The 15,850-nt window shown below is 42.2% G+C and overlaps 1 protein-coding gene across 1 annotated transcript in view; it reads left to right on the top strand.

Moving 5' to 3' along the window:
• COL22A1 (collagen type XXII alpha 1 chain) overlaps positions 1-15,850 on the top strand; it is a 232,096-nt gene that overhangs the window by 174,630 nt on the left and 41,616 nt on the right. Inside the window, exons 36-43 of the mRNA XM_063174607.1 lie at positions 1,083-1,136; positions 3,172-3,225; positions 5,547-5,600; positions 7,928-8,032; positions 8,465-8,509; positions 10,589-10,666; positions 13,455-13,490; positions 14,779-14,832. Of these exons, the coding sequence (XP_063030677.1) occupies positions 1,083-1,136; positions 3,172-3,225; positions 5,547-5,600; positions 7,928-8,032; positions 8,465-8,509; positions 10,589-10,666; positions 13,455-13,490; positions 14,779-14,832 (480 nt within the window). The remainder of the gene's footprint in view (positions 1-1,082; positions 1,137-3,171; positions 3,226-5,546; positions 5,601-7,927; positions 8,033-8,464; positions 8,510-10,588; positions 10,667-13,454; positions 13,491-14,778; positions 14,833-15,850) is intronic.

The raw sequence follows: 15,850 nt of genomic DNA, 5'->3' as shown, positions 1-15,850 counted from the left end.
TTTTATGAACCTACTGTCATAGGTTCAGGGATTCTGTAGAGGTTTTTACTTCTGTTGGACTGCAGGACAGCAGGAAGAAAATCAGCTCAGAGATACAATATCTCTGTAGGGTCAGTATTGTCTGAGAGACTTCTTCCAGCTTCCTTCAAGAAGGCATCTTGTACTGCTGCTATTAAACCACAGGTCTTGCAGATAAATCACATTTCCAAAACATTGCAGAGCAGTCAGATTCAACCCTAGGTCATCTGACCTGGAATGAGCAATGGCTCATGTGAAATGGTTCTATGGTCTCAGCCATCTTCAGAAAATTTATTGTGTCACACAAAACTATTTCCCATCAACACTGAGGTGTTTCCATTCAACATGGGTGCATGTTCACTCTGCCATCATATATGCTGTGCCCACCCTATATAATCAGCAGTACTTGGGCATCAACAACAAACCAAACAAAAAAACCCAAACCAAAAATCAATAAAAGCAAACCAAACAAAACCAAACCCCCCAAAACCCAAGTAAAAGCCACTGTAATGCCATGCAACTTTTGACTAACATCTGCTAAATGGGGGACAGTTTAGTGAGCAGACTTTGTCCTGCAAAAATTCTTCAGAAAGGGCTCTCTGATATCTATGGTTAGGACAAACCCTCTGCATGGGGATCTCTTATTACCATTCCTAACAACTAATGTTTATATTTCAGAGCTGTAGGTGAGTCTTCTGTGAAGGGAGACCATCAAAGTTCAGCTGGAAATTAAGTAGTTGGTTGAGGAGAGGAAGGAGTTTCACCAGAAACTCACCAGTTTCACCTGCAAGTATTTCATGAATACTTGCAGGTTTCAGCATACTGTGCTGAGTATCTGAGCTGATCAGTCATTAGTAACTCTTCTGAAGTCTCAGAGTTTTATTTTTATAGTTCCCTTTCTTGCTGCATAGAGAACTGGGAGCTGTTTCCTCAGCCATTAACTCCTCTGTGAATTAGTTAGCAAAACCAATTCCTAGTGCACATTCAGGCATCTTGAAGCCTTTTTGTCTGGCAAGAGGTCTCCTTCCATATCTAATCAGCTGGTATCTCTCCTTTCTGCACAGGGTGCAAAGGGGGAGAAAGGAGCCCGAGGAGAGGCTGGAGCCCCTGGAGAGACTGTGAGTAACTCTTCCCTTGCAGCATTTTCCCCTGGCAGTGACACACCTGAAGGGACACTGACATCAACATCTTGTGGATTCGCAGTCCCAGGCTGCTTGATCACAGAGCACATCCTCATGCACAGCTGGAAGAGGCTGTTTGTGGGCAAACAGGACCATCTGCACCAAACAGATCAATGCCCCATTCAGCCCAGCTCAAGGTTGTGCATCTTTTCCTGCTCAGATCTCTCCCTGCCTAACAAAACACCCTTTTGTGAGTGAGTGTGACTGCACTGCAATGTCAGCCCAGCTCAGGCAGGCAGCTGGAGCAGGGAGCTCACTGCAGCAGCAGCAATTGGTTTTTCATCATGAGTGCTTTTAGGCTTCACTGTCAATTCTGCTGTTTTTTTTTTTTTAAATACTGGCTCATCCAGAAGACTCATCCCACACCCCTTTTTGAGGCATTTGTTGTAGGGAGTGCTGCTCTTGTCTGTCTGTATGCTGAGGAACAACAAAGGATTCCAGTCCAGTTTTATTATTGTAAAAACACATAAGACCTTTGCAGCTGAGTAAAAGGCCTCAGACTTTTTTTGCAAGCCAAGAGGAAGAAACACTGAAGAACTGTTTGAAACAATGATTGAGAAAGGGAATGACTGATTAGGAGAAGGAAGGAATAAGAAATTCAAATAATGCATCCTAGAGTGCTGAAATTTTTTCTTCCACCTTTGTGTTCATGGTTTTCTTTCTTGTGCTTGTGCTTGGTATCTAAGGAGTGCTCTAACCCTAAACCCTGAACTGCCTGTTTCCAGGAGACTTTCACTCTTGGTTGACGGACCCCTTAGTATTTTGGAGAGGAGGAAAAAATTAAAAAAAAAAAAAGAGAGATGGCAAAAACTATGCCACTTCCACAAAAACCCATTCCTTGGTTTTATTTTTTATGAACCTGGTGGGTCAGAGGATGTTTATGATATGGAAATGCAGATATTTGCAGGCACCTTCCCTTTTCTTGCCATCCTTTCACATACTGCTGCTGCTCCATGTTTCTATTGGCTCACAGACCAGTGACTGTAAATAACAAAGAAATGAGAAAACCTTTAAACCTCTGCTATGAGCAAAGGCTGAGAGGATTGGGATTGTTCAGCCTGGAGAAGAGAAGGCTCCAAGGAGATCTCAGAGCCCCTTTCAGTGCCTAAAGAGGAAATACAACAGAGTTTAAGAGGGACTTTCTTCAAGGGCATGGAGTGATAGGACAAGGAGGAATGGCTTGACTGAGAGTAGGTTTAGATTAGAATTAGGAGGAAATTATTTCATTTGAAGGGGATGAAGCACTGGCACAGGTTGCCCAGCACCAGCTGGTCTAGAGGAAGGAGTCCCTGTTTATGACAGAGAGTTTGGAACCAAATGATGTTTAAGATCCCTTCCAACCCAAATCTATGATTCCATGAAACCTCTAAATATAGCCTGGTAACCCCAGACATACATCTCTATTGGGACATGAATCCCCAAATATATGTCCTCTAATGAATATATGTCTCCCATGAAATTTTGGAGACACACGTGGGTTTTTTCATGCTACAAATCTTTATCTTCCAAACAGATAGAGACCTGCAATTCAAAACTCTACACTCTGGATGGTTTAGGCTATTTCACTTGTTTAGTGCAAAAGGATGTTTTCAGGTTTTGTTCCCCACAGCAGAGAAAGGTAGAATTGTCAACAAAGCACATTTTGTTGACCTACATTTTTTATGATAAATCAACAATCTTTACTCTGTTCTTCTGATGTTTCTGGCCCAGACTTTCCTTCCTGTATATGAGCTAGATTTAGGATTTCTTTTGATAGAAGGTAGCTTTAAGCTCCCAAAGAGAGCCTTCATCCATATTGTATTGTTTCATTACTCTTTACACTAAAAAGTTTCAAAAAAATGTGCTATTTTTTGCCTTCTTGATGTACAACACCTTGTCTGACATGAAATCCAGTCTCACTTGGAACATCTTGTTCCTATGGTGATACAAGTTGTGATATGCACGCACACACACTTCATTTTTCTTAAAACAGGGTTTGAGTGGACCAGCAGGGCCCCCAGGTCCAAGAGGCTTGCCAGGAAATGTGGTAAGTATGCACCAGTGTATTTGTTTTCCCATCTGTGCCCTGATTTCTTTATTTAATGTGCTTAGTTTTCCCTTCCATGGGGATTACTATGATGTTCAAAAGGCTGTGTTTCATTAAACTGTTTCTTATGGCTGAATTGAAAGATCTGGAGGCACCTGGGAATAGTGTATCCATGAACTGTCTTCTCATATTCATTTTATCAAGGGGAGGAGCAGAGCTGCTTCATTCCTCACTAAATTGTTACAAGCAAATTTTGCTGCCAACTCTTCAAGAGAAAACATTCAATGTGTATTGTCTCTTTGGTTTTGTTTCCTTTGCCTTTTTTCATTTGTCCTCTCCTTTTGTAAACAACACTTCTTGGTATAAAAATAACATAGTAAACTCCCACTTTTATTATGGAAGCTTGTAAGCATTTGAGCCTAAAGACCCTTGAAAAACATATGGACAGAATCAAACGGGATGAGCTTCAATAAGTCCAAGTGCCGAGTATTGCACTTCGGCCATAATGATCCCCTGTACCGATACAAGCTGGGGATGGAGTGGCTGGATAGTGCCCAGGTGGAAAGGGACCTGGGGGTGCTGGTTGACAGTCAATTGAATATGAGCCAGCAGTGTGCCCAGGTAGCCAAGAGGGCCAATGCCATCCTGGCCAGTATCAGAAATGGAGTGGCCAGCAGGAACAGAGAGGTCATTCTTCCCCTGTACTCGGCACTGGTGAGGCCTCACTTGGAGTATTGCATCCAGTTCTGGGCCCCTCACTTCAGGAGGGACGTCGAGTTACTTGAGCGTGTCCAGAGGAGAGCAACGAAACTAATAAAGGGCTTGGAACACAAGCCATATGAAGAGCGACTGAGGGAGCTGGGGTTGTTCAGCCTGGAGAAAAGGAGACTAAGGGGTGACCTCATCACTCTCTACAACTTCCTGAAGGGTGGCTGTAGTGAGCTGGGGGTCGGCCTCTTTCTCCGGGCAACAACTGATAGAACAAGAGGACACAGTCTCAAGTTGCGTCAAGCTAGATGTAAGTTAGAAGTAAGAAGGAAATACTTCACAGAAAGAGTGGTCAGAAACTGGAATCATTTACCCAGTGAGGTGGTGGAGGCATCATCCCTTGAAGAATTCAAAAAAAGACTGGATGTGGCACTTGCTGCCATGATCTAGTTGAACAGTTAGAACATCGGCTGGACTAGATGATCTTATAGGTCTCTTCCAGTCTTGAAAATTCTGTGATTCTGTGAAATCAATGCAGTGTCCCCTTACTTGGGGGTTCATCATCACTATTAATTTTACATGACAGAATTTTTCTTATTTGCTAAAAAAATCTTTGGATTGACTCCACTCCCAGCTCCACTGTGGTAATTTTCTCTCTAGTTCTTGGGGTTTCATGGGCTTAGACTGGAGTAGGTGAAAAACAGCATTTAGACCTCAGGATATGATGTATGAGGCACAGGGGTTAGGCAATAGCACTGTTAGAACCAGAGTTTATTACCTGGGCAATCCAAGAAAACTTAAATTGCCCTTCAACTAGTTGTTAAGATACATCTGGTTTAATTGTATTAATGTAGTGATTTAATTTCAAACTGAAAGGTGATATTGAAAATTAAGAACTTTTCAATTTCATATTCCATTAAGCAAACTTCTATACCAGTAATACCAATATATTACCTATAAAAGTCAATATAGATGGAAATAATTTTTACTGGTGCAGAAAGGAAAATAATTATCACATCCATTCTGAGGTCAATCCAATCTTAATGGTGCCAAGACATGATTTCACATCTTAAAATGGAGTACCATTCTAAGATATGTTTTGGTGGGTTAGGAAGTTACAGTACTTAATTTAGAGCTCTAAATCATCTATATTTTGACACAGAATCCTTTGAGACCTGCCAAGATGTTAAAAGGATTGAAAACTGAAATAGAGGAAGAAATGAACACAGCTACATTTCCCAGTGTTGGGAGGCTTTTGGCTTTTCTGATACAGAGGTGGTGATTGGGGGTTGTTGGTAGCATATTAGGAGCTACTGAGAATTTCACGAAACAAAAGGAATAGTTACTGGTACAATGCAAAAATCTGGTACAAGCTCAGTTTCTGCTTTTTCTGTTCAGCTATTTTTTATATTGAAAAAGAAATTCCTCCTTTAAGGACCTGTTATACACCTTCTGTGGTATTCTCTGGATTACAGATTTTCTGTACTGGGAAATGTTGAGCTGATACTGATCCTTGAGATAAACTATACTGAACCCACAGGTCTGCCCCTTTGTTTAAAATCCAATACTGCCTACAAAAAAACTTCCAAGCTTTAAAGTTCTTTTCTCTCCAGGGTGTGCCTGGAGGCCCTGGACTCCCAGGAAAGGCAGGAGAAAAAGGGGAAAAGGTGAGTTGGTTCTTTGATGGGTTTGTTTACTTTTTTTTTCTTGAGCTTTTTAAGTAATAGGGACAGATACTGTCTGAACTGGGAAATCATTTCATAGGTTCATGGATGGTTAAGACACATGGGTTCATGAATTCATCTTGTCTGAGCTCTTCTATTACACATGCTATAAGGTTTTGACGCAGTTGCAACTTTAGAATTTACCTAATAAACCACTGAGATATGAGTGGATATGGTAAAGTCACTGCTACACAATTGTGGTCTTCATTACCTGACAAGAGCAGGCATTTGGTGTTTTAAGAAAGTCCTATTCATGACAAAAAATCCAAAGCTGGAAGAAAAACTGGCTTTTTGTCCCCTTTCATGAGCTTTCTGAAGTCAGGGGCTTGTGTTTGGTCATGCTCCCCAGAGTGCCCAGCATGCTGGAGTCCTGATCTTTTTTTTTTCTGGAGTAGGAATGTTTAATCAGAAACCTGACTCCTATATCCATGTATTTGGGGCTTAAAAGGGAATGAATCCCAACTCCTTCAGTAAAATCTTCTTCCAAGTTACTGAGGTCTGCCTCAGGGTCATGTGAGGACTAAGGGCTCTCTCATTCAGCCCTTGGTGTTGCAGAAAGAGTGATGCACTTCACTCACAAGAAAGAAGAACAATATATTTTATTGATGTAAGACACCAAGTTAATAAAGTTCAATGGTAAATGCCACAGTGGTTTAACAAGATTCAATGCAAGGTACACTTGATTATTTACTGCATTGAGGACAGGGACAGACGAAACTGTCAAGGAGACCCTTCCATTGAGTCATGAGCTTCAGAAAGGATCCCTTTGTGTTCTAAACTCCTTCTCAGAGTGGCTGCATTCAGCATTAGTCCTAAACTTGATCAATAATTTGTCTAAAGCATTATATTTGTGCAACCAATCCTTTATATCACTTAGCTAAGGTTTCAGAGTTTCCAATTCATTTTTCCCATTTTGTTTGCTGAGTATCTGATGTGATAAGGTGATGATTTGAGGGGTTACCTTGAGAGGCATCCATGCTCCAGAGTAGATCTGGGCATGCAGCCCACTGCAGGCCCTGGGCTGTGCACTGTTCTTGGGGTAAGATGGTTGGCTCATGCTGGCTACAAATGTTTCTCCCAGATTTGTGAAGCCGTTGACCAGCACTGTGGTTAGGTGAGCACATTGCCCAAGCCAACTCTCTTGGTTTGGAAAGACAGGAGTCTGCTAAGGAAGGCAGGAGCCTCCCCTTAAATGGAAAATGTAAACCCCCTCCCTCTTAATTACTATACATTTTAAATTAAGGGGCTCTCAGGCAAAAAATATGGGGGCAGGAAATAACAGTTCTTTACTAGGGAAGAAAATAAAAAGATGAAATAAACAATGCAGTAAACTAAAATAGCACTGACAGGGTCAGAACATAACCTGACACCCTGTGGCTCAGGGTGTTTGGTAGCAGTGCAATTGGAATTGTGGCTGCAGCCTTCCTGGAGTGTCAGGTGTGGTTCTGCTGGAGCAGGGATCCTGTAGAAAGGTGTATTCTTCCTCTGAAGATCCAGTGGAAGAAGGGGCAGCTGCTGTTCCTCTGGGAAATCCAGGGGAGAAGCCATGCTGGTGTTCCAGAATCTCCTGATTATATCCAGGCAGGAATATTTGGCTCCTCCCTCTGGGCAGAGCATCTCACAATGGGATGCTGTAGTCCTTATCAGCCATGCAGTGACATTCAATGGCTGTTACCAGCAGATGTCTCCCTGGAGAAAGAAGTTGTTGTGGAAGAGTTAAGGAAAACTGCCCACTTAACAGAAGACAGCTGCAATACATATGGCAAATAGAATACAATTTTCTTGACAATCCAGGACACCAGTCCTCACCTGTAGGGTTGTTACCTGGCTCCCCAGAACCCACTGTGAGTCAGGAGCAGCCATCACAACCAGAGACATCCAGTGCTGCTGCTGGGTGTCACTTGGGCAGGGTTATGGGAAGCAAAGGTCAGGATGGGATCAGGGCACATTCCAACATTTCTCAGTGTCACAGCAGGGATAACCGGTTTTGATGAGTTCAGGTTGGGGTGTGCTCCATGGAGGGAGCACACCACCACATATAGCTGCTTCTCAAAACATTTTGAAGTTGTCTTTTACTTTCCTTGATGGAAATTACAACTACCTTGAGATTACTGAAGGAAAAGAATTCCCATTAAAGAGGTTTTCCTATGATACCAAAAGAAATCCAGGTAAGACAGCTAGGAAAATATCCATGTCTTTCAGTTCCAGTGAAAGATCTGAAGTGGTAATTGTCCAGTATTTTAATGATTCTGATGGTTTCCCTTCTACAGGGTGATCCTGGAAAAGAAGGAAAAGTGGGTTTACCTGGGCCGCCTGGTGGGCCAGGGCGTCCTGGAGAGCCAGGTTTGCCTGGGAAGGGTAAAGATGGAGAAAAGGTGAGTACTGCTGACAAGTTTTGTGCTTGACTAGTTCAATATGAGACAGGCAAGCATGACTTCTGCAGGAGAGCATGGATTTACCTGAATCCATGGAAGGCTTGCCTGTGGAAAATGGTCCAGATTCAATCTGTGCATTAAAAAGGGTCAGAACTGAAGATTTACACTGAAAACAGAGACCTCCACAAGGAGTAACCATTGTCCTTGTGACTAGCGCAAAAATGATTAGATTGATGGAAATTCCCTAAAAGCTTTTAATTCTTGCCCAATTAGCAAATTGTTTAATTTGGTTACATGTCAGTAAAATATTGCCAGGACAGCGTGAGCTCAGGAGGGCAGTGATGGGAGAATTGCTGCCTTGACTATAGCAAAGTCCAGGCTCTTGTTTGGCTGGATGGTGACTGTTTTCTTGGTTTACTTTTGTCACTTTAGGGGGAAAGAGGACCACCAGGCTTGCCAGGACCCTTTGGACATAAGGTGAGGATGGACTTCATTGTGGACTGCTCACCTTAGTCACCTGAACTGGAGAAAAGAACATGGTGCAAACATGGTCTGTTTTCCACTGGAAAATAGAGTTTGCAAAGCTCTGACTCAAAAATACACTTCTAGCCTTCTAGAGGATTCCTTTCTTTATTATTCCACCATCTCTGTGGATGTAAATACTCAGCTATGAATTAGCTGTGTTCACTTTCCATATTTACAATATCTTCCAGCACTGTAAGAATTCAGCACAGATGGAGGTCTCAGTGCAAACTTTTTCAAGGAAACTGGGACTGGGACCCTTTAATCCACACAACCTGCATGGCTCAGGGGTGATTTGCTCTCAGGACCACCTGTCAGCCCTCAAAGAGAACTTTTCCCTTAGCCCTCATTCCCTTCATCTCTCTTCAAGGAGGATGTGAAATATTTTCCAGTAGAACCAGGTAGTCCTGAACTTGAACATTTAATCAGACATTTCAGAAATTGTCCTCTTCAAAATGACCATTTTCTGATTTGGACTGCAAAAAGAATCAGATGTTGAAACAGATTCTGTAAATGATAAGAGGAATATGAGACCAAATCCATCTACATCCCATGTTTTTGAAATAACCAAACTGCTGTGACTTTTTTTTTTAGTTTTGATGCATTTTGTACAAATGCATTGTAGTCTTTTCTATATATCTTTGACAGTTCAGAACACAGACCTACACCCACACAGACACAGACTAATAGACTGAGAATTAATATAAAAGTCAGAAAAAAACACTAAAAGAAATCTCATTAAGTATTCTATTCAATAGCAACAGAAGATGATAAAAGTCTTAATTGTATGTGGGAAAATACTATTGAATTTTTTGTATTAAAATTATCTTTCTGAATAAAATAGCTGATAAGGGATGTGTGGAGTGTTTGAACTAATCAGAATGCATTTTTCCTCAGTGGCCTTGCAGTATTATTTCTTTGTAGTAAAAGATTAGCTTAAGAAGAAAGCAAGAAAAGGGGAAAATAGGAGATATTGCAGATTTAATTTTGAGTGGGCAGAATCCACAGGTAACCATTTTTCTATCATGCTTCTATATGGCTAGAAATAATGTCATAATAAATAGCATAAATAAGATTGGTTGTTATAAATCTACTGCCAACGTGAGACCAAATCTCCCAACTGCAATGCAATCCATAAAAATCTTATTGATTTCTCCCTATAACTAGAAAACAGATGTTAAATTAAAGTCTTACAGCTGAATTCTTTCTTAGCCCTCTGTCTGCAGTGTACATTGAACAATGTCAAGCTGTTTTCTGTGCTATTCAAGTTTTACTTTGAAAATCTGTTTTTTAGAAGGGAAAGCTCTCCTTTTGTAGTACAGTGCTTGAGAGAGAGTGGTAGAAGTGTTGACAATTATTTTACCAAAATAATTTCATATACTTCTGTGAGTAGGCCTATGTTGGTAAAGGACAGGAGAATATTAAGATGCAGCAAAATTTCCCTAATCCTGTCTTCAACAGATGAATGATCTATGTTCAGCAGTTTTTGTGCCTTAGCCTTCTACCACAGAAGCACAGAGAGAGAAAAGTGATTTTTGGTGCTTAGTGCTTCCCCAAGCCCAGGCAAGTTCCTGCTACCCTGGTGAAGTTCTTGGTTCTGGAATTGTTCTGGATGTGGCTCTTGGGAGTGTGGTTTGGGGTGACTGAGGTGCTGCTGGGCTGGTGGTTGGACTTGCTGATCTTGAAGGTCTCTTCCAACCTTGGTGATTCTGTGAAATGCTGGAAATTTGATGCAGTGCACTAAAATAAATGAACACACGTGCAAAGATTGTGTTTGCCCTCAGTTCTGTGATGTGATGTGATGTGAACACTCTGAGCCTGCAGAGGGGAGCTGGGGCCCCTGTGGGGGAAAAGGACCCTCATGGCACGATGAGATAGTAACTGTGCCATGTCCCCATGCTGCCACATGCTGTCCCTCTGTGGGCAGGACCAGGACCAGATGTACTCATGTGACATTCTGGTGTACCACCTGCTTACATCTCAGCACATTTTCTCATCAGTGCACAAAGCTTTTAACTCTTTCCTTTGTTTCAGGGTGAGAGGGGAGCTCCTGGCCTCCCTGGACAGCCAGGAGACAGAGGAGTGCCAGGAATTGGCCTGGCTGGACCCCCTGTAAGTAGCAGATCCTGCTGCAACCTGTAATGAGGTGAAAAATCAGGCATTGCCACCTGGGAAATGCATTGCCTGTGCTCAGCTGTGCTGAGAGCCTGTGGGACATTTTGCCTTCTGAAGGTGCAGATTCCAGAAGAGTCCAGAGGCTGCCATTTGTGGCTCACGTGTCACATCTCTGCTATGAGGGCTAAAAGTGCTCTGGGATTGATTGGTGTCACTCCTGAATTGTATCAGGACTGTCATTCCTGAATTTTGTGCATCATCCTGGCACACTGGCTGTGGATGTGAGAGGAGATCTGTGCCAAGCTCTGGTCTCCTGCACAGTCACAGCCTTGCTGTTGTATGAGCCCTGTTGGAAGGGATGAGTGTGGCACACTTGCCCACATCAGTGACACAGAGACATTCCAATAGCAAAATACAAAATCAGATTGCTTAAACTGCTGTGTTCCAGGAGGGGCCTCCTGCCCATAATTTCCCCCAAATATTTGGTAGGTTTGACCTCATCCAGCTCTGCCCTCCTGACTATCAGTTGGTCCCATGGTGTATATGGGAGTCTGCTTGGAAAATTTGGATTTTCCTCTTGCTGGGCTTTGATCACTCCAGTACCTGTCATGTACAATTCCTTTAGAAATGAGGGTGTTTGGCAGTGCTCTGGCAGTAGTCCTGCTCGAGACCCCCAGTTATGCACTGAATTTGCTAGTGAAATATGTTTAGGAGGAAGCAAATGCTATTTCTTGCTGTAATTGCAGGAGGACATCTGAGCCCTTGCATTCTTTTGCAATGCCTCATGCATGCCACGATCCTGAACCAGTCATCAATATTTGGTTTATATATCTGTTTATCTACATATAAATGTCCCAATTAGTAGAGGAAGTTGCCTTGAAATGATAAGTCATATTGCTGGGTAATGAGTTGAAAAATCTGGCTTTCTGAGGTGTATGTCCACTTAATATTTGCTTTTACTGTGCTGAATTCTGAGTTAGAGCAGACAGGGTTGATCCTGTTTCACACTGTGATCATGGCTTTTATGGTCCTCACAGGTTTACCAATCACTGCAGGTTTCCTGGGTGTCCTTTGATTTATCCAAGGATCTATAGATTTATCTATGATTTATCTAAGGAGAAGTGGTGTTCTTGCATTTCTCAATGTTCAGCCATTAATTAAATTAAAGTTAAATTAACAAATGAGTATCTGGCTTGTTTGAAAATCACTAGCTAGTGGATCGTCTTTAATTACAGATTTTTAGATTCAGTCCAGGGCTAGATGAGTTCATGTCTGCATCTTGATGTACACAGGATGACAAAGTTGTTCTTCATTGGGGGTTTAGCATCCTCATCTCCATGAACACAAATGACTAAGGACTTGACTCCAAATGCCGACATCTCTTGTCTCACACCAGAAGATTGGTTTTTTCAGTGTCTTCATTATTTGCCCACTGTCAGGATGTGTAGCCACCTACACACCACACTGTTCTCAAATGATATGTTTTATTTATTTAATTTGCTTTACTAAATGCTTCTTTAAAAAAAAAAAAGAAAAAAAAACAAACAAGAAAAACAACCAAACCACTATTATGATGGGTTTTTTTCCACTATAGATTCATCATAACCTCAGCTCCAGTGCAAAGACTGGAATTGGAAAAAAAAAAAAACAACTCTGTATAACCTTGAATCTATCAGACTGTCACAAAGACTGAATCCCACAGTAAAAAAAAAAAAAACCAGAATAAAATCAGTGGAGTTGCTTCAGTGCATATTACACGCTGAATTAAAGACGTCAGCCTCTACTCTTTTTAGCAATGTGACAAAATTGTGTTTATAATACTTCAGCTTCAGAGCTGAGAGCCAACAACTCTTTTTAATTGGAATCCTCACCCTGTTTCCTCCTCTGCCCTTAACCTCTCTCAGGCTTTGCTCCCTGAACAAAAAGTATATATAGATGAGGATTTTTTTTTTACCTTATCTGCTAAAGTATTGAGTTAGTTACAATTTACATAACACTGAACCATAAACTTGAGCATTAGCAGAGTGTGTTATTTCCAACAGAGTAGGGGACAGCTTGGACAGCTGGGGTGAATTCTCATGTTTATGCTGAAGCTGCCTACTGCATGGATGCACAGTATAAGTAGAAACATTTCAATTTTGCCCTGTCTTGCCTTGTGGGCATTAATTAAATTATGCATTAAGCCATTTCTTTAACATGCACTAAGGTGTCTTCTCTCGTGGAGACACTGTGAGGATTAATGAGTTGCTGTGCCTGAAACAGAAAGCAGAAGGAGAGCAGAGTTATAGTGGTAGCCAATTTATTCAAACCTTGTTTTGGGTGTGTTTGGAATACCAGATTGAGTCACCCATGATGGATGTGGCACTGCATCTCTTCTGTGGTTTCTTGTAGAAGTGGGTACCTGCCAGGGGCTTCTTCTACTCAGCTGCACATTTTAAGTTGCATCCCCAAACAAACAGCATGCACAAGCCCACTGCCCTCCCCCTGCTTTGACCTAAATTAAAAAGCACAGAATTCCTGTGGGTAGTTTTTCCTTGTGTAAGAGGTAGCTGAATGTGGTGGTCTTTAGAACCTGGGGGATTTGTCCTGCCCAGCCCAAAGGATGTGTGGATGCTGTGGTTCTGTGTCTCCAGACCCAGCCAGGAGCATGGATTGTCCATGGGCACAGTGCACACCCATCCACACTCAGGAGTGCAGAGTGCAGTGAATAATGCCTTAATGCAGGACCCACCCTACTAAATGAGAATTTAAAGTGTTTTGATTGCTGTGTCTTTTCTGTTTGTAGGGCCCTGCAGGACCCCCAGGAGACAAAGGGTCACTGGTACAGTATGTCTTTCTAGCTATACCCAAATTCTCCGGGGAGGGGTCAGCCACACTAATTATGTTTTTGCCAGTCATTTCATGAGGGCAGATGTCATTGCTTTGGTTTTGCTTGAGGAATGGTCACAGGGTGGCTGATCCACCAGAACCTCTGTGTATTACCAGGTACTTGTCTGCTCTATTGGGTTATGAGAAAGAGTTGATGAAGAGCCTTGGCCTGGTGGAAATGTTTCTTTACCTGTCAGTAGTCTTAAAAGGGAAATAATGAGTGACTTGCTTCACCCTTCTTTCAAAAAATTATTTTAAGGCACATAATTCAAGGCATATTTCTTCTAGCCAAGGCCTCAAAGGTTTAAAAGAAACCATATTAGAACAGTTTTCTTACTTAAATCTTACAGATTTCAGTAGTCAACAAACACACTTTAGTCCCTGAACATTCAGTTTTTAAAGGATGCAATCCATTGGTGTGGCACAAACAACTGTGTACCATGGTCTTACTAGACACTGGCCTGAATTTCCAGCACAACAGAGTGATAGCCTGGAACTGAGGAGATGTGTGCTGTTTCCAGAGTCCCCCATGGCAGGAAGGAAATTATGAATCTGACTCCATGTTCTTAGAAGGCTAATTGATTATTTTATGTACTTATATTATATTAAAGAATGCTATACTAAAACTATACTAAAGAATAGAGAAAGGATACATACAGAAGGATTAACAAGATACTAATGAAAAACTCATGGTCTCTTCCAGAGTCCTGCTACAGCTGGACGGTGATTGGTCATTAAGTAAAAACAATTCACATGAAACCAATCAACCAGCCAGCTGTTTGTTGGATAAACAGTCTCCAAACCACATTCCAAAGCAGCAAAACACAGGAGAAGCAAAATGAGATAATGAGAAGAATCCTGGGCAAGGGGATTTTTCAGAAAATGGGACAGTGACAGATATGGACCTTCTTTTCTCCTCTACTGTCCTGTGCTCTGTCATATTTTCTCCCTGTTCAAAAACCTGCCTCCTGTAAAGAGTCATTATTACCTCTCCAATCAATGTATGGAAATACTGACTTTAGTGATGCACATGAAGTCCCTTGAGGCACAGAAATTATTGATATCAGGATAGTGCAGTGTGAGCTGTAATTATATTTATTCTTAAACTCTCTCATACTTGTGTAGGTGCTGGTTAATTTTTCCTCCAATTACTATTAGGTTAAGGATTTCTTCTCTTCAGCTAAGAAGCACCTCATAAATACTGCTCACATTACTGGGTTTGTCTGTTCTCTCCCTCTCAGGGTCCCCGTGGTGTGCCTGGGATCCCTGGACCACAGGGGCCTCCTGGCCAGGATGTAAGTAAAATTAAAGTGTAAGTGCTCAAGAAGCTGGTCAGTGCTTGCATCTAATTCCCTTAAAAGTTTGTGCTGATAATCAAATACAGTCTCTGAGTCTTACTAGGATTATCCAAGGGACATGAATTGCAGAAGTAGAGCTCTTACAACTTAGGATGTCAAAGGGGAAAATAGTTGGAATAAGGAGGATTGCTTCAAGGAAAGTGGGGTTCATCACTGAACCACTTTAAAATTACACTGGAGAAGGGACTTGGCAGCATAAACTGGAGAAAGATCCCATGCTGGAAAAGGATGGTGGTTAGGCTCTCTAGGAACTTCTTAGAATCCACTGAGATAAGTACCCTTTCTGTTAAAACAGGGCCACAGATGTTAAATTCTCTGTGAGTTCATTTTGCTGCTGCTATTGTGCATTTTTGAGGACATTTTAACCTCTTGGTGCATTGTGCTCCCACTGTCTCAGTGGTGAGTCATGGAACTGAGGAGCAGAGAGGAACGTGGCAGACTCCCAGCCGAAAAGCTGGCCCCTCTCTCTGCCTGCTTCCACTTCAGGGCTGCATCAGAAAGAGGAGAATTTTTTTTCTTCTATGATGTGGAAACCAGTCCTCTGAAGGAGCCTCTGAAGATTTGGAAGGGCTTGATCTTTGGGTTTAAGGGAACACTATGGAGAGGGGGAAGTGACCTCCTGGAACTCTCCTCCTCAGCGCTGCTCCGTGATGCTGTCATGTCTGAAATGGTACCAGCTCTCACCAGCTCCACAGCAAGCATTTTCCAACCCTGGTGTGGCTTTACTGACATCCATCAGGTGGCCTAAAGGAGGTCCTTTCCTGTGGAAAGAAGGTCTTGTTTTCTTCCCACCTACTTATTCCTAGAGAGGTTGTGGATGCCCCATCCCTGGAGGTGTTCCAGGCCAGGCTGGATGGGGCTCTGAGCAGCCTGGAATAGTGGAAGGTGTCCCTGCCTGTTGGGAAGGATGAAAGTTTGACAAGAAAGTCTCACAGATATGTGTGCTTAGCAGAAA

The sequence above is a fragment of the Melospiza melodia genome, chromosome 1 (assembly GCF_035770615.1).
Source record: "Melospiza melodia melodia isolate bMelMel2 chromosome 1, bMelMel2.pri, whole genome shotgun sequence".
Taxonomy (NCBI): Eukaryota; Metazoa; Chordata; class Aves; order Passeriformes; family Passerellidae; genus Melospiza; species Melospiza melodia.
Note: the sequence above shows the minus strand (reverse complement) of the source record. Positions and strands in the feature narration are given on the sequence as shown.